The sequence below is a fragment of the Stegastes partitus genome, unplaced genomic scaffold, assembly GCF_000690725.1.
Source record: "Stegastes partitus isolate 25-593 unplaced genomic scaffold, Stegastes_partitus-1.0.2 Scaffold154, whole genome shotgun sequence".
In the NCBI taxonomy this organism is placed as follows: Eukaryota; Metazoa; Chordata; class Actinopteri; family Pomacentridae; genus Stegastes; species Stegastes partitus.
The window spans coordinates 538210-562829 of NW_007577885.1; the positions used below are offsets into that span (position 1 = coordinate 538210).

Consider the following 24620-nt stretch of genomic DNA (forward strand, 5'->3'; position numbering starts at 1 on the left):
TCACTCGTCAAATCGCCCCTCCAGGATGCTCTCGAACGAAAAGGGGACAAACTTGAAGCCCTGGCCCGAGTAGAACTTGTTCTGGAACTCCACCCTGTAGGTAAAAACCAAGATGGAGAGAAGTGTTGTTAGTTAAATATATAAATACAAACACTGAAGGCTTATAGCCCTTCTGGTTTCAAGCATTCATATCCTGGGATTTCTTATATTCCATGTAAACCATTTTTGGAATATCTTTACAATTCTTGCTTATTGCTTATTGTTTATCAATCATGCTTTCCTAGTATTTGGGGTTTGTTGATTAGTTCCACAGTTACTTCTTTAAGATGGATTCCCTTTATATCAAACCATTTGCCTGATGAAGGTCTAGCACAGAAATGTTGTGAATAAATGTAGTTTTGCAAGTTAGACAGGGTGTAGGAGTCTTTTTTTTTTTTTTTTGAACTGTTGGTCTTTTCCACTTTTGCCTGAAAATGTTGTTGGACAAGGTGGTTCACAAACTACTTTGCTTCAAATATACTGAACAGTTATAGTCAACACCTTAGACTAGCAACAGTGTGAAGCTCTAAGGTTTGGTGTAAAACAAAAACAAATTGTATGAAGGATGAAACGTGAAGTTTGTATCAGTTATGGAGAAGTACATGGAAAAGTGAAATATGAAAACTCTTCTGGTTTAAGCATCAGTGCAAATGATTAGCAGTTATGTTGCAAAGTATTCTGTTCTTGGATAAAAAGTGAAAGGTACAAGGTTGTTAACATATTTGTTCAGGTGTGGTCTGAAAAGCTGGTTTTTAGTTTGTGGTGGAAGATGGACAGTGACTCTGCTCTCCCAACTTCAGTGGGAATCATATATCCACACAGGGGTCACAGGCTCCTCTGAGTGATCTGATGGCTGATAGTCCACAGACAGAGAAGCACAGCTGTTGGGCCTGATGGAGCGTTTGACTACGTCTTGGAGGTAAGAAGGAGCAGCTCTATTCACTGCCCAGCAGGGAAGCAACAGCACCATTCTGGATTAGCTGCAGGACTCCACAAAGGAGGAAGTTGCTGTTGTTCAAGCAGAAGATGACAAGTACTCCAATGAGGACCAGGATGTCTCTCTGGTATGGAAGAGGAAAATCCTCCAGATGCTATAAAGGAAGATTCACCAGGAGTGGAGGACAGAGGTCACCAGTTTACTAGCCATAGTCATTCCTAGGCTCCAGGTCTCAGTGATCAGATGTTTACTCTTGGTAGAATACAAACTCAGGTCATCCAGCAGTTGACATACAACTATCTGTTGCTGAAACAAATTGGTGGATCAACCAACCAGCAGCAGTACCATCAACACATTAAAAAATGACTTCTAATTCTTGCTATGTTATCATTTCTACAAGAAGACCAAAAAATGTGTCTAGAAATAAAACAACAGTGTTTTTCCTGCCTCCCTAGATCTTTGATACCTACAGCTTTATGTTCAGATTACAGCAACAGACTGAGTGACTGAACTGACTCATTATTCAACCAGATCTGCTCTGCTTCACCCATCTGTCATACTAACAGACCCACCAAGTTTCTAATGATACGCTTTTTTAAGGCTTAAGGAAAACACCAGCAAATGCAATGTTGGAATATTCATCGTATTTTTATCAAGATGAAAACAACCACGGATGGAAAAATGAATTTGGCTTTTACGTCTTTAAGGCAGGGCACATTGCATTCAAGTAAGTCAAAGTTAAAACCTCCCACACAACAGTACCGGTCAGCCATCTGACCAGCTGATAAAACATAAAAAATGAAGATGATAAAATCATCCCACATCAAAGGTACATGACAGTGACTGGTTGATTCGGTTTGATTGTAATAAAATGTCAGCATTGTTAGCCAGGGAACAAACACTGACTCACTCTACCTAAAGCTTGTGTGTGCAGGATTCACCACAGACTGATTCACTCCGGCAAAACAAGAGTACTGTTTCCATGGGTTGCCTGGGAGACGAAGCTTTGAGCCTGTTTGTTATGCTACTGATGTAAGAATTTGAACATATTTAGCTAATTTTACACTGTGCACAATGTCACCAACTAGTAAGATATAGTGCCTTAATAGTTGGCTCTATACAGGTTTATAAGTTGTAAATAATGACTTAATTAATGCTTAATAAGTCATCATTCAATTAAACTCAACTGATCAGCTACAGTCATTGTTGCTCAGTTGCCAACCCTATTGACTGTTTTGTTTCATTTGACCTCTTTTGTATTAAACCCCACTGTACCCATCAGCGCCCATTTCTGACTATAACAAGCTGGATGTCCGACAACAATCAAACCAGAAGCTTAGCAGTGTGATGGTGGGAAGTGAAGCCTTTCTGAATCTCTGAACTGTTTTCACTTTGATTGAGGTTGAATCAATCAATCACAGACTGTTACCTGTTACAGTTAATTACTGATTGTATGAGAAACTGATTCTATTGCTTTCTGCCAGTGACCAGTAGTGAAATGATTGCTCATGTTGTATCTTTCAGTGTTATTACATTTAATGTATTTTAGTATGTTCAGAATTTGCCTATAAATGTGCATCTAGTGGTAGTATAATGTATTCTCAAATCCTGACAACCTCTGATGACTTCATTTAAGAGGAAAAAACTAAGAGTGGACTCTGAGTTCCTGCTGGTTCCTGGCCTCTGCGAGCGAGGGGAGTGCCCAGGAATGTCTCCCAGCCGTGGCAAATATTTGGCCTGCCAGAGCTGTGAGAGGGCAACACTTAGAAAGAGGAAACAAATGAGTGATCCTTTCATTTGCCTCTCCACACAGTGGAGTGGAGTGGAAGTGGAAAAAATACCTGTACCAAACACGCACAACGCATGACATACTGCTGTGTGTGTATGAGTTTGTGGAAGCAGCTCATCAGCATGTGTGTGTGAAGAGTGAACTTCAGAGCAGACTGTCCAGGTTCACTGCTGTTTATTTGAACATGACTATTTCCATTCACTCACCTCTGTGAAAAATACTCCACCACTCTTTTTAACCTTAGCAGAGACTTGCTGGACTGACGTGCTGCTGCTTTATTAACAAAATGCCTTACACTCAAACAGTTACACATACGAGGGCCTGGGAGCTGTCTAGGACAACTGTAGCCTCTCACCGTGGGCCAATGACAGTTTATGCATTCCCTTATATTTAAAAAGATCATTTATAACATCACTGAGGCCATTCTGTTTGGACTGAGGTGTGACTCCTACACTCGTGGACATTCTTTCTCTACAGCTCACTCTTTCACTCCATGTTCATGATATTTTATCTTTCAAATTCAAATTCCAAATTTTGATTTATTGTCAACATCTCATAAAACCAACAATGTGTTCTTCTATCGCTTGATAGTTTCTGACTTCTCTAGCTTGTATGTGGCTCTCAGACAGCCCACAGATGTACAGTTGATGCACAGTAGTGTTTTTAAGAAAAGGGTCAGTATATGAAAACGCAGCTTGACACATTTTTATTTTTATATATATGTATATATTTTTTTTTTACCAAAACTCTACTCAAACAGGAGGAAATACCAGTAGTTCATTTGTAGGGGACTATATTGAGCAGCGGACTGATCCACAGCTAGGGCCCTAGGTTGGTATTTCTGGCGACAGTGATAGATGTTTAAAAGATAGACAAGAAGAAAAAGATATATCAGGTTTTGATACATAAACCCAGTGTGGGATGCCTTGTCCTGCACAGATTAAATATCATAGCATCCATCCAACTTGGTTGAAAACTGGTGAAAACTAGTTGGCTGAAAAACATTCTCTGCAAATCTGTCAGCCAGGCTTTATATTCAAGATGTTCTGTGTCCTCTGTAAAATTCTGACATAAACATAAATTAGCATTTATAACATTTTGGGTTGAGAAGACACATTTGTAAGAACCACAGATTAGTTGTACAACATAACGTGAGGGGAAAAACCTAAATGTTATTTATCGAGTATAAATGCTGGTTTTAAATGTTGGTTTTGAGCTGGTTCTAAGTAATTAATTCAAAATTGTAGGCCAACAGTAAACATCTGTGAAGGACGCCTTTGAAAATGCTACTCATCCCTGAAGGTATAAACAACAGCAAGAAAAAGATGAAGGCGTTTTCTTTTCCTTGCGTAATGCTATGTAACTGGATCGCACAGTAAGAATGAGGTGTATACAACAAAGAATGTGGAAAATATTGCAAAGCACCAACTCAACACCTGTTGCCAAGGCATAAACTCATGTCACATCATGCATGCAGTTTAGAAAAGGCAGCTAGCTCATAGCAGCTTCGAAAGAGCACTATCATTTCTTTAATGTATTTTGCCCTGAGATTTCTTGTTGTTGCATCCACTTGATCTGCCACTAATAAAGGTTCTGCAGCTGATGATGTGAAGAAAAATGTGTGTTGTCTGGCCTGAAGTCAACCTTTAGCTTTTCAATCTTGCACATTCCGGAGTAATCAAGTTAATATTGTCTCTGGTTCAACTCAGCTGATTACATCTACTTTCATAACAGTCTGCTCTACAAGAAAGCTCCATGGCCTCCAGCTAGAACATACAAGAGGTCCATGTGTACAGCAGACAGGTGGGACTATAAAACACACACAGGAGGTTTGTTGGAGGAGTGAAACAGTCTACATAAAAGACAGCCATGCAGTATTTGAAAGGAGTTCAGATCACTTTCCACTGGTTTATATGAGTCAAAGAAAAACACAGGCCAGATAGCTTACTCTTCCTCCACCAGTCAGCCCTGACAGCAGCAATTAAACATTAACATTTATCCATCTACCGACCATGATGTAAAGCTCAGTGGTAACAGCATGAACCACAGCAGAATGACTTAAGGAAATAAACTTGCTGCTTTCATCTAATAGGTTTAAATGTGATGATCAGTGACACAGAGATCCGCCTCTATTTTGCCACAGATGAGCCAGAAATACATGGAGAGTCCCAGAGAACACACAGAAATGTCTCAGTGCCACACAGATAGCAGACAGGTCAATGAACTACAGTAGATGTCTTAATAACATAATTCCTTAACTCCATACATACTGTGAACACCAGCTCAACGTCACGGAGACGGAACCAAACTAACTGACATTATGTCAAAGATGTCGTGGCTGCGGCACACACAACGCCCTGATGCTTGAATGAGTCAGAAGTCCTATCAAAAAACAGCAGAACTCACCCTATCTGATGATACTATTCTTTTCTCTCAGATTTTGATTTACACAGTTGTCACAACACCATGTCCCCTGACCTGACACTTATCTGTATTACAAAGGTTACTAATACAGCTGATGCCACATTTTCAGGAAGTTTGCTGAGATTATAATGTCAAAGTGTTAATTTGCAGCAAAACATGTTTTAACAGACCATCTGCATGTAGGACCACTGCAGGTAAGGCCAAACAATAGATTGTGTCCATACTATATTTACAAGTTGGATGGAAAGACTCACTTTGAAGAACTCTTGTCAGCACTGACTTTACATGTTGAAAAACGTTGTTACGATGTGTAACTAATTTACTATGATATGTACTCTGTGCTGAAAAGAGATGTTTCTTGGGATCTTGAACATTTATTTTCCAGCACTTCCACAGCACCTCCTCCTCACAGCCCACACAGTAATTAATCTGTGCACATATCTCAGAATAGTCAGTTAATTGCTATCTTCTAACAAGTCATAATTACTCCTGATACTTGCAGAAATATGTTTTATTACCTGTTATTATTGCACAGTTGTATCTGACAATGGTATCACATAAGTTAGATATGATAGCACAAAGTACTATCACCTTGCAGTGGTAATTATATATGCCTCAGTGTTTGACTTATCTTCTGTGTCAGTACAGCTTACACTGGTGCAGGTTGGACTCGCTGGGTGGAGGTGGTGCTAGGAGGCGATGGAGCTAGAGGGTGTGTGGGGTTATCTGGAGTTCTGTACAGTCTCAGTTTAGTAAACCACCTTAGGAACGTCTTGTCTTCCAGCATTCCTTAAGTGCACGTAAAACTGAAGAACTGCAGCTTTGGCAGAGATACTTGGTGAAGGTGAAAAATGAAAGCTTGCTCTGTGTATGTTTTCTATCAATGTGGAACTCAGTGTGTGGACATATGGGAGTGTCTGCTTTCTGCATGAGCTCTCTACAAGTAATGTGTATGTGCTCCCCATGAACATGTGTATTTACACTACACATATAGTAGTATGCATATAAGTTGTAAACATGTGGGTACTTTGTCAATACAGATCATATATATTGTGTATGTGTGTGTGTGTTTCTAACCAGTGCAGACGCAGGGCGTGCAGGAAGGCTGACAGCCCCTCCATGACGAGGAGAATAGCCACAGTGAGAGTGGCAAAGGCGGAGAAGATGATTGACAGGCCAAAGAACCCACCCCCGCTCCTGGAGGACAGACCTAGGTGCATCACCATGGACCAGAGCACCTCTGACAGCTCTGCACACACACAATGGTGACAACAACAAGGTTTACACCAAATTCACATTCTTACACTGTAGATATAGACACAAGGCATCACTGAATCACTAAATCCAGCATTACTGAACAATTGTGTATATTATAAAATAGGGGATAGTGAAGGTGTTCATCTGGAAGCTCTTCATATAATGTTTTACAGAACATGAATCATAAAACAAGCACGTCTGGTGGTGCCTGCCTGTACTTACGAGCATGAGCCAGGCTGAGGGCCCAGAGGCGGAGGTAGGAGGCTGTGTTGGAGATGCACCCCAGACAGTACTCTATGGTGTGGATAGCCTGGTGGACAGCTACGTCACCAAAATCAAACTGTGATAAAAAAAAGAAAAAAAAAGACAAGAATGTTAACACACAGCATGAGCCCTGTTTTATGGATACTTTGTATGTTTCTACATACAAATTCTAGATTCTAGTGACTTGAACATCTTATTTAAAAACACAGGACAAGCTGCAGTACAGCATTTAACAACCCAGCCAAAATTTTGTACAATTTTTGGTTTAACCAGAAGATAATCAGTCAGTACTTTTATATGCACAAAAGAAACCAACTCAGACAAATCATGCTAATCAAGTACTTGACTTTTGTGTTCACATTACATGCACTGTAGAAACCTGGTTACTGGTAATCCACATGTACATACAGTGAATCACACAGCAAGAGGCCCTAGAATCTCCTCTGCATTGCTCAAGGGCACATCAGTAGTGGTTGTAAGGTGCAAATCATGCTCTCCCTGGTCCTAGCTGTCCAAAGGTTGAAGTGATTCTCTGTGATAAACTGGATAGTGAACAAACAAGACTCTTGCTGACCTCACATCCATTCTGTTTTAATCTGAAACAGACTTTAAAACTGCTTTTGTCTGTTCTGCCTTTAATAGCAACTGTGTCTATATTCTCTGTGGTTAGAACAAGTACATTGTTGACAGTGATTAAGTATTGGAGTTCCCAGATCAAATCACATCAGGTCAGATCAGAAGAAAGGTCAAAACTGCAGCAGTGGTCATGATCAAAAAAATGGAACAGTACGTTACATTGATCAGCCACAACTTTAAAACCTGACTCTAAGGTGGTGTTTGGCACTGAGACACTGACAGTAGATCATTTGTTTCCTGCGGTTTAAGGGATGGAACTACAGTGGATGAGGTTTGTTTAGGGGCACTCCATGGATGCTTGGTGAGATTAAAATTCTTGAGCACTTTTTGGGGCGTGGAGGGTTTTACTTGGTCTGCGATAATGTTTAGGTTGATGGTGACATCTACAATAATGACAGAACTCAGGGGTTCCCAGCACAACATCGCATTGAAGTGAGATGATCAATATTATTTACTTTACCTGTCGGTAAGTTTAATATCCTGGCTGATCTGTGTTTGGTGTCGGTTATTAGACCGCCTCTGCCTCGCAAATGTTCTTTTTTGTTACGGCATGTTATACATTTTTTTTATGACCATCCAGTCCCCAAACTGGAATACCTATGCAACATGTAAACTGACCATGACATCAGACAAATCAGTGGACTGCACCTTCAACAATACACTGTTTCTTTAGTCTTCAGCTTTGCTCCAATCACTAATGTGTGTTTTCTGTCTGAATCTATGTTTTAACTATTTGAAAATGGTTACGCATATGTAATCATAGCTTATCAACTGTGACGTGTAAAACAAACACTTTACATTCGACTTAACACTGAGACACCATTATCACACAACTCTGCTATTAGAAATGAGGCCAATCTAAACAAATGTACTGGCAGAATGGCCTGAACTATGGAAATTACTTGAAATGGAACTTCTGTTATCATTCAAATGAGCAGTCGCTTTGGCCTTTGACTCCTACCTGAGACTCAACTTTGATAAAATGCAAAGACATCTGCTTGTTTTTTTTTAGTTTGTTTCTCATTCTTTCCCAGCAGGATCACAGCCTAGGGCCTTGTTTGTGTATTGTAAGGCCAACGCAGTTCCTCCGTTCTCTCCATCCTGGAGCAAGACTAGCCTTTCCTGTACGAGGGGGGCCGGGGGTGTATATTGCTCTACATTGCTCTTGTTAGATTTGGCTTGGCTCTTGCCCGTTTTCCTCTTTCCATGCTTTTGTTTTGTCCTTGGACTCGTGAAATAGAGTTCATGGAAGCAGCACTCATTGTTTCCATTCAAAGGATCTCCGACAGAAGGGGCTAATGAAAACAACACTAACATGCCAAAGCATTAGCCTAAGCAAAATACACAGAGCAGTGAATCTAATTAGAAATATTATGGCAAACATTTCAGCTGAGCAGTTATTTGGTTTCACAATGTATTTTTAACAATGTACAAATTTACAAAAGGGTATACTTTGGATCTGACATTAAGTGGGTAAAATATTTGCTCAGCCAAAAGACTGCATCAGTATCCACATGCTACCTTTAGACTAATTTACACTCGATACAATGGCAGAAGAAAACGGAGAAAAACTCAGAAAAGTGCTGAGTTTAAATCAGAGCAAACCTTAAAAGCAGTGCTGCAGTGCTGGAGACCAAGACATATTTCAAGTGCAGAGCTGCTGCACTCAGATTCATTTCAGTCTTCTGGATTTGTCTCAGTCTTGTGGGTGTTGACTAAGGCTCTTAAGACTGTAAGCACTTAGACTTAAACTTGCTTTGAGTGTTCTGATTCTGACCTGACTGAATCAAAACACCTTCTGACTGTGGCTTGTTTTGGCCTTGTGGATGCTTTGACAGAGACTTCTCTCAGTCTCATGGGTGTTTTCATTCAGACCTGTCTCAAAGGTATTTTTGAGAGATAATAATTATACAAAACATACAACAAATTATTTAAGTAACACTTTTCAAGTTTGGACAAGGTGTTTTCCAGTGCCGGAGACAGCATAGGATTTGACAGCTTTGAAGTAGATTTGTTCTTGTTCTTGTAGCTATTTTGACTAAAACTTGTTTCTGTTGCATACGTGTTTTGTCTTAGACTTCTCTCTGACATTCATCTTGCTGGCGCCACCAGTCACTTATGACTATCACACATGTTTGAACGACAGCTGGCTATGATTGGACTGGGTCCAACATGTTGTTGTGCCAAGCCACATTAATAAATGATAACCTGCAAATATCTAATTTAACACAGTGACCATTTTAAAAGCCAAAAACTGTGTATAGTCTGATCATAGAATGAGGATACTGAATAAGAAATGTCTTGTTTGGTCTGCTAATCTCAAACCTATTCATACTCTAGACTAGTCTCAGACATGACTCAGAAGGTTTTGACAACCATTTCTGTTCAACTGTAAGTTTATACTACAATTTATTCAAGCAGTTTCACTTTCAAATACCTACATTTCAACCTGTCTTTTCCGTGACTGCATCACATCTGTGTTTTTCACTTGTACAACAAACTTCAAGACTCAAAAGTCTCCCTTGGGCCATTGATTATTATTTAGAAGCCTTAAATGGTTTAGATGTAACTCTCTAAAATGCGCAGATCAATGAAGTCCCTGCCTCTATTACCACTCACTCTTCCTCACTCACTGCAGCTCGAGCACACCAGATCACCTTTGATTCTGATCACTGTAAAACCATTCTGTGCTGCACAATAGCATGCTGTAAAACTTCAGTAATTTAGCAATACATGTTCAAAGCCAAAACCCTTTCTGAGGAAGAATAATGATACAGGGTTCTTAGGTTTGTTCCATACGAAACCCTGACTGTTATTGGTACACTGCAGCTTCAAGGTGGACAGGCTCGGTCATGGTGTTGTTAAAGATATCTTTATGAAGATTAAAATATTTTATGTCTATATGGGCATAAAAGGCATAGCTTTTCACCACAGAGGGTCTTTAAGAATTATTATCTGAGTTACTTGCAATGAGGCTTTTCAGCTTCTGTCACAAATACAAATACATACCTACACATCCACATATGCATGCCTGGCATTGGCACTTCCACAGTTGAGTATAGAATGTTTACTTTGGACAAATCAACCAGAGTTGATGGAAAGACCACAACTTGGTAATAATGGCACAAAACAAGTTGGGCAAGACAGCATCCAGACATGCTAAGAAGATGATAAACTCAGGCTCTTACCGGCTCTTCCTCTGAGTGCTTGAAAGTAAGCAAAAGCCAAAGGTTAGTGGCAGAATTAAGCAACAGCATTGATCCAGACCTTCCATCATACTTTTGGATCATTGTTTTGCAGTTTATTTCATAACACACAGGACCTGACCCAAACTTAACAAGCGATAACAACAGTATTGTGATTCAAGTCAGGTTTGGACCATTTTACTTTGGAGATAATTTTGGTATTTTAATAATCCATAAATTCCTCTCCTTCTCTCTCTGACTGATCCAACTGTCTGTATCCATTTGTGTCGTGCTAAAAATGCTGTAGATATGCTTTCCCAGTGGGACAAGGGACAGAGATAGAATGTTCTAGCTGACAAGCTAACAGAACTGCCACTGGTCAACCACTCCCTAAAACCGGCAGCACCAGTTGAGTTCGGTCTGATTACATTGTAAAAAGGTATGTAAGATTTCTTTAATGTATTACATAATATATATATTTTTGGAAGATACTGTGGTGTAGTTTGTGTGTCTCTCTTAGTTCAGTCTTGAATGAGAACATTTCCTCTTTGTGCCTCCTTCCTCAGCCACGGGAAGGATATCTTTCATCCTTGTGGTCACATGTAGGTTTGTTGCTGAGACACACAACTAGCTTAAATCGAAACACAAGTGTCAGGATAAGGTTCCTAATAGCTGAACTTCAAAATGTGCTTTTGCCTAAACAAGACCTCCAACAGTGTGGCAATGCCACAAAGGTATGCTTTCATAGTCAATATGGACATGAGGAAAGCTTTTGATGATCCATTCTGAATGTGAGTATTACATTAATACAGACTTGGAACCAAACCTGAGCATTAAAAGAAATGAAAGGCCTGGTCTCAGTCTAATCTTCAGCCACATCTTGAGCTAATATTCTGATCCTGTCCAGCGTAACAGCAGCTGAACATGGTTAAATTTACAAATAACCAACCTTGACCAGAAACCACTGATTAGAAGCCTAAAGGTCAGCATATATACTTTAAATGATAATACATAACTCAGAAGAACCAGAAAAAGCACAGGAGAAAAGGAGAAAAGGCTGAGTTTTTTCCATACAGGTACCTGCATCAATCACAAGTACCTGGATGTTATCATTTTCTATAGTACTCAGTGAGCTGTCCAGCCTGTCTTACAGACAGTTGCTAAGTACTCCAAACATCACACACATTAAATCCCGTTAATCCCTTAACCTTGTTGAAAAGTCATGCCTGGATGAAGCATCACACACTTGGAATGATAGCAAATTCAGTCTTATTACATTACAGTTATGCAATATGTTATCACAACATAAACCCTCAGATTTATTATGTAGGAAAACTGGGAGACACCAAACCTCTGAGTCATAGATAGCAAAAAACACAAAAAACTTGGATGGTATTTCCAGAAATTCCACTTGCGGGTTTTTATGAAAACCACCTTGTTGTTTATGTTTCTAAAATGGAAAATCCATTTCTTATCTGTTCCAGCCCATCCCAGCCCAAACTTTCTCTTTGCACACCATTGTCCCGATCTTATTTCCATCTTTCATAATCATCCAATAATGAAAAGGCTCACTTGACAAGAAAAGATATGTCGGACAAACCAAGTTTCTGTAGACATTTAGTACCACACTGTGGTGTAATTAAATCTGTAAATAAAACATCTGCTGAAAAGAAACAGTAGGTAAAAGGGCAATTTTTTGAAGAAATTGAAATAAACCACAATGCCTTGTAAGTTTATTCAACCCATGTTTAAAGTGACTCTTTAAGCTGTTGTTAGAGTCAAGTAATCAGGTATACTGAGATTCCTAGCCAGAAATCTCATTTGTGCATTTTTAGGTTAATGTAAAAATCTTGCACCTCGCACAATAATCAAATTCCATATATAAGAGTGGAAGCATAGTTAGCATCATAATCCTGGTAAACAATTCACAATTTAAAAGGAAAAAAGCTCTGGATGACAGTTGGATTTGAAGATTGAATTAGTGATGATGTGCTGCTTCTTAGGCTCACCTCATCTCCCTCCTCTGAGTGCTGGGAGAGCTGGTCGTGGTCCATGATGCCAGCCTCGTCCTCCGTGGGCCCGTTGCCCACCCGCACTCCTCCAAACTTCTGCGTGCCCTGTTGGGTGAGTCCGGTGCATGATGAGGACACGCCTGTTTGCTCTAAAGACTGCTCTAGATTCTCAGCAGGAGTTTCTTCCCTCTTCTGGGACTAGATACAAAAGCCACAAGAGCTGTTTCTAGCTTAAAGCAAGCCTTAGGATGAACACTTCCTTTTTTAATTTACTTCATTTTTCAGGTAAAGCAGGGCACCCAGACAGTGAGTTAAGATTCTCATTCCAATAGAAATATATCCACCAGTTTATTATTTCAAAAAAGTAACTTATTAGACTGGAATAACCTATCATTTACTTGAGGGAAAAAACAGTCTCACTGGGTGAGGTAAACCTTAGCAAACAAATCCAAACTCCATTTTGTGAAGTTTAACTGTAACTGTAACTGCAGAGCTTTGACTGCTACTTTGGAATTTCTTTTGTTAAATATGACTTAAAGTAAAGTAAAAGTAATGAACTCACGAAAATGTGACAAAAGCTAATGTATCTTTGTCAAAAACTCCTACAGCTAATTGGAAATAACGTGCTCGTAGTAACACTGGCACCTAAGGACAAATGTACCAAAAAGTTATCATTTTACAAAAGTATTAGTACATTTTAGCACAGAATCGTTCTCACAGAGTCTCAGACATAATAAATATGACCACGACACTGCTGCTCAGTCTCATAGGACTGCATTTCCTTGAGGTTTAACACACCCAATGAGAGCAGTGAGAGCTCTAGAAAGCTATAATTCATGTATACTATGTAGCCACAAGGCGTGTATGCTGGTAGTGATGACAACTGGGATTTCAAAAACTAAATACTGAGATCATATTAGTAATACAAATGATAATACTGTAAATAATCTGATCTAAACTGTCTGGTTGACAGTTATGGTTACAGGCTCTCTCCCCTGCCCTACACTTCTATTTTTGAAAATAATTATTTGCAAAAAAACAAAAACAAAAAAAAAAACAATAAACAAAGCTAATTATGCATTTGAAAGATAGCCAAGACAATTTTTATAGTGATAATATCAGTTTTGCAAATTTGTTCACAAATCATGTCATGAAAATCTGATACGATGAAAGCCTTATTCCAAGGTAAAATTCAGGGAAATAGTGGTTTGCTGTATGTGTACCTTTTTGGATAGAAATTTGGCAACTATACATATCTTTATATAAATAATAAAGATGGCTGTATCATTATCAGCTGTTAGGGTGCCCTGAGTCTGAAGTTTGTTCAGCAAATTTTTCATAAAAAATTAGTGTGTCCAAGGCAGGCTTTAAGCATTTTTCATGGCAACACAACCAACCACATTACACGATACAATGTGCATTGAAATGAATGGCAGAATAGGAGTAAAAAACAAAAGGTTATATCAAAGATTATTACTGTTCAATCAAGTTCAAGCAAAGGTGGCAGTAAGGTTATAGGTGGAGTCAGATCCACATACCAGGTGCTTTTTCCACAGGTGCTGACGCCGAAGCACCATAGTTTTCACAATCAGCATACAGGGAACACATGCAAGGGCAATCAGCACCAACAAAACCTGGATCCCCATCTACAGATTCAAACAGAGAGAGGTTAATCAGGAAAAGCTAATTCCAGATCGTGGTGAGGTTTAAATCAGTTTTGCTTCTAACTGCTAGCACAGAACAAAACATAGCAGTGATTGTTTAAAACTGACATTCATTGCTTCATTTCACTGGGATAATATGACCTGAGTTCAAGCTTCAAGTCAGCAAAAATGAACCCTACAGAAAAAGTCCTTGAGCCAGACACAAAATCCCTAGCAGCTCCTGTGCTGCTGTTCTGCAGCTATGGCTGACCTTTGACCTCTCTGAATGAAGGAAAGTTAGAAGAAAATAAAGTATATTTAAGAGTGTGTTTGATCTATAAGAGCTGCTAGGCACCTCTTTTCCAATGTTTAAACATGTTAGTGAGGGAGAACGAAGATGGGAGAGGCAGAGGGATGGATGAGGGAGGGAGCACCTGTCCCGCGTAGAGGGGTTTGTTGGTGGGATCGTTGTAGTTGAAGAGACACATGTTGATGAAGTGGATGAGCAGGCTGGGAGCGTCCTTGGAGGTGAAGGCGTCATAGGCCGTCCACTTGTAGAAGACGAGCAGGACAAGGTAGCCAAACAGGCTGGCCATGAAGACAATCTCAGGGATGAAGCCCAGGAAGATGTTCAGAGGCTTCTTGAAGTATCTGCAGTGCATTGCAGTCAGACAAGAACAAAAGCTCAGGTTCATCAGATTTTCTAAAATTTGTATTTGTTTCGTACTTTCAGTTTGCCGATGTTAATCATATGGTCAGAATAGCCATAATAACTATGAGGAAAATAAATACGTTATTGTAATGTGTTAACATTCAGCAAAATCCTTGGGTGCAGTACTTACAGGTGGTTAAAGAGACTGAGAGACACTCCAAACAGCATGTGGATGACACCCAGGATCACTGACATCTTCATCTTGAACGAGTTGAGGAAAGTCAGCTTGTTGGTGGCAATATTCCAGATCTGTAGATACCACAAAACAGGGTTGAACACTTGACACCACCACAGGAATATTGCCATTCCTTTACATTTATTTATTCCAAGGTGCACTAATATAACAACTAATATGTTGTCCATCCATCCATTATCTATACACCGCTTAATCCTCACTAGGGTCATGGGGGGGCTGGAGCCGACTTAGGGCGAAGGCAGGGGACACCCTGGACAGGTCGCCAGTCTATCACAGGGCTACACTTAGAGACAGACAACCAAGCACACTCGCAACTAATATGTTGTGAACAGTTTATTTGAATTGTTGAACATTTTTCCCTCAATGTTAGTTATTTTGAGCATTCTACAAACTACGAGCTCATCAGATTCTGTTGATGTAAATATCTAAAAACAAACTTAATTTCAAAATTTAACAAATTTTGTACAAAAAAGCCTAAATTCATAAATGGATACTTTGGCTAGTATCTGACATTACCTAAACAGAAGGAAATGGTTGAAGTGGAGTCATCCACATTTGTGCTCTATTGGGCATTGGGGGCAGCAGGACAATGAAAGGGAGACGCTGATGTCTTTTAATAGTATTTGGACAACAGTGCTGCGCTATGACACAGAGGAGTAGGATACAGTATGCCTGGGACTGGGTGATAATACAGAATACTGAGAACCTGTAACACTTAATTTTACAACACAAGGTAAATGTAACAAGTTGGTTTGTAACAGGGAAAATAGCTGCTAGCTACAAATATTGTTGTGTTTTTTACCGGGTCAATTCCAAGCGGATAAGGCCCATTGAACACACCAGGAACAGCAGGATCTAACTGTAGAACTGCATTTTCATTAAGTGTCTCAGGCCTGGAACAGATCAAGAGCAAATAAATAAATGCACTGAAATAAAGCACAAAATGCATACTAAAATATAGAGAGAGGGAAAACAACACATTTTACTGACATCCACATACATCACAAGGTTTTTAGTGACATGTTATATGATGGCAGAACTAACAGTGAGAAGATACCTGAATGGATCTGACTGGTCTAAAAAGGTTCCTGCAGGGTCAGAATTTGATTTCTGACACTGAACCTGACACTAAATATGTGGTTAGTTTTCTATATCCTTGATGACTGGGTAGACTCTAACTGCTTCACAATTCCCTCCTTTTAGGAGGCTTTCCTGGAAACTGGAGACAGAGTTCCAATTACAGTTCTAATTAGTTGCAAGTTTAGTGGTGGGCAGGCCAGTGAGCACAGGCTTAAGAATAACTTTCTGTAAAGGCACAATGGTACAAAACCACAAAACCTCAGTGTGACCACAGCATTACTGGAAATGGCTGTTGTTTCTCCAGAAATATGTCCAACTTCTAACATACTAGAGAAAATAATAAATTAATACAATGTATTATGTAAGCTGTAGAAGTGTTGCTATGTGTACTGTTGAACAGTGGACAGAGCCATGTAAGCTGTTTCCCCCTGCTTCCAGTCTTTATGCTAAACTAGGCTAACCACACCCCAACTCATGTTATGTAATTAAAGAATTCTAATTTCTCACACTTGGGAAAAAAAGCTAATATGTATATTTTCAATATGTTGAAATATTTCTCTGATCATTTGTTTCCTTAGTAAATAGTGACAAAAAAAATGCTCAACTTCATCTATTGATTGGTTGTAGAGTAACTAAGAAAATAACACTAGACTAACAAGAGGAAAATGGTAAATATCAGGGATTAATCAGTTGAAGCAGAAAGCTGGCTCACTTACGACCAGTTTGCTCCTTTAGGACCAAACATGGGTCTGACACTCCAACCAGAGCCAAACATGTTGAGTGACTTGGAGAAGCAGTCATTGTAAATGATGCCGGTGTAGATGGAGAAGATCCCCATCAGAAGGATGATGTAGCGACCAGCGAAAACCATGTTGAACATCTACAGAGGCAAACATCAGCTTAGACATATGGAAAATTCTTTGTTTTTAATATTTGTACAATACGGTTAAACGGTGAAGATGCTTATGACCATATTACTTGTGTATCCTTATTAGATGTGATTGTGTACCTCATTGTCACTCTTCTGGGCAACGAGGCGACTCTCTCGGATGACCAAGTAAAGAGCAGCAGCGGTCATCAACACACCATGACCCATGTCACCAAACATCACCGCAAACAGGAAGGGAAAGGTGATGATAGTGTATGGAGCTGTAACAGGTGACACAAAGGAACAGGCCGTCAAATGCTGAGGCTCAAACAATCAGAAAAAATTCTATTTGAGAAATAATCGAAAATTACTGGTGCAGCAAAAATTGTACAATATTGCAACCACAGTGAATTTTTAATTATCCATAAAATATACGAGAGGACTATTTCTACATTGTTAATTTAAGGAAGGTTAAAGAACTAAAGCTATAAGTCATGAATTCAAATATCAGCAAAGGAATTTCTGTATAACCTGGATTGATTTCACGGTAGTTGCCAATGCCGTAGGCATCAACAATGTTCTGGAAGCCTGATGTGAACTTGTTGGTCTTGTTGAAGGTAGGAGGAGTCTGCTTGGTTTGCATCCTGTTTAGGATGGAGGGCACCGTTGAGCCACTCCTCTCCTGTAAAATAAAACCTCACTTATCAGCACGTACTGTCCATGTTAGAGGTGCAAGAAGAGTAATAACTGAAGATCGAAAACCGTAAAAACCGCTTAACAGCACCTGTGACCTCAGACTAAGTATGTAACTATATATACTATATATATATATAGCTAAATGGCTGTGTTGAGAAAGGGAGGTGCAATTTCAGTATGATGTTCTTCAGCTTCTAAGCTATGAATGATGCCAAAGACAACCACTCAGATACTTTGATGCTTCCTAAGGAAATGTACAAATGCAGTTTTATCCACATTGAAAAAGCAAAAATGTGCAAAACTGCTAGTGGGATAATTATTACAAATTTTAAAATTTAGTCAGGCAGAAGTAAAACTGCTGTTATAAAGACAGCTGATAGAAGTAAACATGGGTTGATAATATCTAGAGAACACATTTGTTAAAACTGGCAAAGTTACTGAGTTGCTAAAGAACACAGTAGTTGTCTATGATCCTTCAGATGCACACTGTTAAGCAACAGAAGAAGAAAGTATGTGAAACCAGCAGGAAAAAAACAAACTCACGGTTCCTCTACGCAGAGCGAACTGAATAGAGTCCAGGTCTGAGACAGGACACCACACTTCAGCAATGAGACACTTCTGGGTGACGTCGATGTTGCAGAGGTTGAGTGTATGATAGATGGCCTTCATCTTCCTCACTTTGATGAACCACACCCGCATGGTTTTAGAGGCAGCCTGTAGCACTCGCTGACGGTGGTCCTCTGTTTGATTCAACACCTACAACAGTCGTGTACAGGGGTTTGTTTGAGACTGTCGATCCCGAGCTTATCATATATATGTATATATACACACTGTTGCCCATAAAGTTGGAATAAGTTTTCAGACACATTCCTCTTTTTATTTCTATTTATACACATCAGTAATCACCTCTGACCAGGTCAATAATCACATACTGAGTCCCAGTTACCAGGCGAAACTAATTCTGACTTTGGGATGTGACTGAAGAGTGGGACGTCCTGTCCATTCACCATTGACAAGCTGGTGGACAGTATGCCACGATGTCTTAACGCATTGATCCGTGTCAGGGGTGGCCATACTCAATATTAGTGACTGAGTGACACTTGAAAGAGTAATATTGGACATTCGAATGCATGAATATGTCACATGTTATGACGGGTTGGACAACTGAAATGAAACCCTTAATCCTATTGTTCCATACCTCCGATTTTGTTCAAAAGAGGTAAATGAATAAATAAATAAATGAATGAATGAATGAATGAATGAATGAATGAATGAATGAATGAATGAATGTGAGATTGTTTCATTTTTCACATTTTGATGTTGGAAATCAAAACTTCCTATCTGATTTAGTTGGTGACATTATGATTTTGCCTGTGCATTGTGCATTAGGCGAGAGAAGGTCTTAAAGCTGAACATATGCAAATGTCCTTAGCCTTTAGCTACAGATGCAGTATACTGGGTCATAAAACTGTTGGCAGATATCAGATCTTACCAGTGATTCCTTCTGTGTAGAGGGTTGATCATGTTTATATATTTGAAGGAAGCCAAAACTGTGATTGTGATTAATGTTTGGTTAATTGTGCAGCCCTACTCTGCGCTATCCGCCAGATGCATGTTAAACTCCATGTCTGCACGCACACAGACTGTCCTTTCTCAATCAAAAAGTCACCTGAACGCTGGAATGCGAAGTATTTACAGTGTACAATATGTTGGGAAATGACATAAAAAAAATGTTATCTTAAAGAACCAAATTTTGCCTAAAACATTATATGCACAGAATTGTATTTTTTATGTGAACCTATGCTCTGTTGAAGTAGTGTGTAATTCATTGTGTGTGGTTGACAGGCTCAGACTAGACCAGCTCTCTCAGGCAGAACCAGGGCTTTTTTCCAGGCTTAATAAGGGAAAAGTTGGAGAACAACAACACTATGAGACAGGACAAAAGGTCTTTCACAGATAAGAGCTAATGCGCAAGAAAACACCCACCTACAATATAAGGGCTTTTGTAATTTGATTGGAAATAAATTTCATCGAGGAAAACTAAGCAGGAGTCTGAACACAGACATCCTGTTGCGCAAAGTTTCTGATTAATTGCTTTTTGTTTGGTGAGCAGCAGTGTAACAAAGAGTACAAAGAGCCTTTGAAAGAATTATCAAATTAAAAAAGAACTGCATTGCTCTTGGTAATGTGACCTAAACAGTAAACAGGCATCACTCCAAGGTCAACTACCCTCCCTCTATTTTTCTCATAACCCCTTTTTGAAGTTTATCTAATGTGACTGTCATCTATTAACTGATGTAACACTACTAAACTTACCATCTGGAGGTCATCAATGCGGCTGTTGACACCAGCCAGCATCTCCTTCCTCTCCTGTGGAGTCTCTGGGCAAGGGTAGAGAGAGGCACGGAACCTGGACAAATGTACCAGCCATCAGAGTCAGCTCACAGCATCCAACACAAGCACCCCCCCCCCCCTTTGTGACACAATCTGGTATAAATGTGTAGCCTCTAATCCTGCATGGTCATGAGACAATCGAGCATTAAAATGCACAGTGAACGCATTGCAAAAAAAGTCCCAACTCGTCTCTTAAAATGCTTTCATTTCCCTCACAGACAGCCAAATCAGAAAAACCACAATTCGTGCTTTTAACTGTATTTGAGACATTACATCCTGAAAGAACTTTTTAGAGCTCAACCAGGACAAAATTGAGGTACTGTTGTTGTTTGTACTGTTTTTACTGTGTTTCTATTGCTGTAAAAGCACTTTGTGTTGCATTGTATTTGTACGAAAATAGCCAAATAAATAAAGTCTTGCTTGCTTGCTTGCTTGCTTGTTTGCTTGATTGATTGATTGATTGATTGATTGATTGATTGATTGATTGATTGATTGATTGATTGATTGATTGATTTGGGGTTTAGAAATCCTGACAGGTCTGTATGCTGTTTTCTACACAATATTATGGCAACATGTCCTTGCAGTTACTAATCCTAAAAAAAACAGTTTTGTTATCAATCCACTGTAGTTAAGGGCTGAGAAAGATCCACTACCCTCATTCTCAGCTTAACTTTCACCTTATCTTATCTTTGAATTGCCCCTAGGGAATAAAAAATGTTATTTGAATTGAATTAAATTGAATTATCAAAGCTCGCTCTATCCACAATAAGATTTAATATATAATACATTTTGTTGTGATACCAATATGTGCTCTGTCATGTCAGCACTTGTAACTAAACATTATTTTACACACAATTACTGCATATGCCCATACCGAACCCTACCCCCTTCTTTGGCCATATTTTTTATTTTTTTACATTCATTCTCATCTTAACCCTATTTCTTTTTGTAATCTCAAAATGCACTGAATTTGCATCATCTTAAACACAATCTTGGCTTCCAACTTCTACTGTGAGCAAATGGGTCATTATGCAACACCCACCCCTCACAGATCTTCTTCACCCTGTTCTTCAGTTGGTCACCCTGGAAGAAGATGATGAACACTGACTTATGGACTTGGTCTCCCTGTTAAAAAGACAAGTAGGTGTTAGAACGCTGCAGTTTTGTAGTTGATGTAGTTAAACTTAATATACAATTCAAATATGCAAATGAGATTGTTTCCTAAAACTCTGTATTAACACTTTAATACACTGTAGTTGTGCACAGTGTGACGTTCTGGTTATACTTAAAGCTTAATGCTTCAATGCTTTAATTAATTTGTCATTACTCCTCTCTCTAACTCCCTTCTGTTGCATGCTAACCGTGGTGGGGTCCTCCAGAGGGTCCTCGATCTCTGCCTTCCTTAAGAAGACATTACCACGACACACCCTCCACAGCATCCTCTCAAAGGTGGGAATCCTCTCCCTGCTGATCACTCCAGCCACGAACCTGCGCAGACAAAACTCTCAGAGCCTCAACAAACAAAAGAAAGGCTAGCTACTTTACTTACATGAATAGGTATCAGCTAGTGTGAACACCAAATTAGACCACAGACCACCTTGGTTAACTTGCAGTGGTTCAGAAGAAGTCAATATTTACTTGTTTTTTTGTAGTTGTTTTTTTTTTACTTTTCTAGTCTTTGGCACACAACTAGTTTTCCTAGATAACCTCAAGCCCGTAGAGCTGTCTTCCCTAAAACTAAAACCACTTATTTAGTCAAATGAATACACTGCCATCAGGGTTTGTTCAACAAATTAGTCATTAGTCTCATCTATTTTGACATCACAACAGTGTTGACAAAAATACTCCTAAAGTCACAGTGAGTAGCAATCATATGTGATCACATCATCTTTCTAACTGGTTTGTTGCAGGATGCTGCCTACCTTAATCGTTCCGCTACAACACGATAAGCGTGACCAGTTTTTCAATTCAGTTGGTCAAGTGACGAGTCAAAAAATCTTTAGTCAATAGAATCCTTGACAATCATTACCGTTTCAACCATTGCAAATTATGTGACTATTTTAACATTTGCTAAGAGAAGGAACTCCTGTTTATTAGAGATTATAATGCTGTTCTTACCCTAGTCTGAGTGGGGCCCCGCGGCCCCCCTCACTGCCCTCCATGAGAGCTGATGACTCCTCCAGCAGGTTGGGATCCTCCATCTGTTAGAAATGAGAAAAATACAGGTTATTTAACCTGTTAAAGTGTGATGATCACATTTCTTTTGACTGACTGTTTGTGGTTCTGTACTTGTTTTTATACTCCAAATAGAATATAATCTTGACCTACATCTTCAAGTAGACCACAACTTCAGACTCGCTGACAGTGTGGCTAACTACCAATGTAATAACATAAAAAAAAAAGAAAACAAATGCTCTAACAGATTATATTGGATCATCACCTGCAAGTTCAATGATACATTAGACTGCGGATGGGTGGTCTGTATGTCTGAGAGGGTAAAATACCAACCTCATCAAAAAACTGCTGCGTTCGATGAAGGATATGTTTGAGCTCTGTCAGCTCCAGGAAGTTCTTCTTCAGGGCTTCCTGGTTGGTGTTAATCTCCTTCAGTTCGTTCTCCAGTTTCTCAAATGTGGCCTGCCAAGAGAAACCAGCAAACACTCACAGTCAGGGTTTAACTGTGAAAATGATGTAATTTTGATACATATGTTGTGTTTATGTATTGATCTTTTATTACCTCTAGATCAATCATGTCCCTGGGAAAAGGTACTTCTGGATTCTCTCCAGTGTCCACTGTTGGGATGTTTGCTTTTTTGATCTCCTTCTCAACAAACCCTGTTCACCAGGGAAACATCAAAGATTCAACCTCTTCCAACAGTTTACCAGATGAGAACAATCTGATTATTGTTTCCATCCATTTATATTGTAACATTACATGGTACTTATCAAACAGGAGTAACAAAGAATCTGAAAGTGAAGCTGGACTAATCAGATTTAGCAGCTACCAGAGTGTGGTTTGACCTGAGCATCACATTCGTCTTATTACTCACTCAGTTTCCTGTCCATCTCCTCACATCTCCTCACTTCGTTTACAAATTTGCGTTGGAACACATTTACATCTGGATTCAACTGCAAGTGGAAAAGGACAAGAAAAACCCATTTTACTAACAACAATTATGGCATTTTGATAAAACTAAAATTGACTTCTACTCAGGAAATTAACTAAAAGCCTGGGAGTATGCAATCATTATTTATCATCAATTCATGTGTTATGCAAATGAATGACAGGAGTAACACCACATGTGCTCTCTGACATCTTTTCCACTGACCTTAAAGGTTTTGTATTCAGAATCACTAGACTGTTGCAGGAGAGCACCAGTATCTCAGAAAAAGACAAATGGGCCACACCTCCTCCCTCCCTTTACAATTTATGTACAACCAGTAAGATTTTAAACATGAGAGCAAACAAAAAATAGTGTAGCCATAAGACGTTAGAATTCAACACACACACACACACACACAGGAATTGTGATCTTATTCTCAGGTAAGGATGCTGGTACTTCATGTATCTTTACATAGCAGATGGCTGTTTAGTGCTATAGCAATGCTATATTAGTGTTCAAATCACATATATACAGAACCCTTATTTTAATTTTAACGACTGAAATTATTTTTGCCTTCTCAGGGGTTCTAATACTACGAATGTCATAGCTTGACAACATCTATACTCACATCTCTAAACTGGACCATTCCCAGTTCTCCCAGCTCGCTGACGCAGCAGTAGGCTGCCTCTGACTGGAGGAAGAGCTGGGCCAGTGTCATCTCCTCGCTTCTGAACAGTTCCCCCATGATGACCACTGCACTGCACCTCAGCTACAATAAAGAAACACTGCAACAAAGACACATAAATCATTTAATGTAAAGATTGTTTATACACAATACATTTTTGTACTTTAACGTTATTCTAGGTATTTCAGATAATGTTGAATCGTTGTGTATACTTTGGCCACTTGACTGTTACTTTGATTCATGTAACGTGACGTCTGTAACACTGGAATTTCTCTCTGGGATTTAGAACAACAAACTGAACTATTTAGTAATGTTTTGCAATTGCACTATGTAGTTGTGTACTCTGTGATCACCAGCAAATCTTGAAATGCTGAAATGCTGTAATCAAGTTGATTCATTTTCTTTTGACAAATCATTTTAGACACCTGTTCCAGTTTCCCAGATCCTTACAAGTCATAAAAGTTTCTTTCTTAATTCATTACAGTTAATTGGTCAATTTACAGTTAATTTACACTACATCTAGTGCTGAAACATTTTGCTGATTGCTCAGTTAGTCAGTATACAAAGAATTTTTTTATGTCATTTTTTGAACCTCTTCTAGGACGCTACCCAAAGACGGCAAGAAGGCGGGTGCTCTGAGCTGCTGTTCAGTGCATAAGCACAGACAACAGCAAGAGATTTACCCTTCACGACACGCAG

The 24620-nt window shown here is 39.3% G+C and overlaps 1 protein-coding gene across 5 annotated transcripts; it reads right to left on the minus strand.

The window, feature by feature from the left end:
* Positions 1 to 23981, minus strand: atp6v0a1b (ATPase H+ transporting V0 subunit a1b). 5 transcript variants are annotated; one of them, XM_008279327.1, is made up of 22 exons: positions 23865 to 23981; positions 23183 to 23261; positions 22870 to 22967; positions 22641 to 22769; positions 22251 to 22333; positions 21494 to 21620; positions 21175 to 21257; positions 20055 to 20148; positions 18282 to 18494; positions 17574 to 17724; positions 17184 to 17323; positions 16891 to 17054; positions 15897 to 15987; positions 15029 to 15147; positions 14621 to 14837; positions 14082 to 14189; positions 12541 to 12648; positions 11963 to 11981; positions 10535 to 10545; positions 6669 to 6786; positions 6267 to 6438; positions 1 to 94 (listed from the first exon to the last, which is right to left on the minus strand). In XM_008279327.1, the coding sequence occupies exons 1-22, from the start codon at positions 23979 to 23981 to the stop codon at positions 1 to 3; spliced, it is 2535 nt and encodes an 844-aa protein (XP_008277549.1). The 5 variants fall into 5 exon arrangements, with proteins under 5 accessions (XP_008277549.1, XP_008277548.1, XP_008277546.1 ...); XM_008279326.1 differs by lacking the exon at positions 11963 to 11981 and having other exon boundaries at positions 10535 to 10552; XM_008279324.1 differs by lacking the exon at positions 11963 to 11981 and having other exon boundaries at positions 10535 to 10559; positions 12521 to 12648.
* Positions 23982 to 24620: the final 639 nt, after the last annotated feature.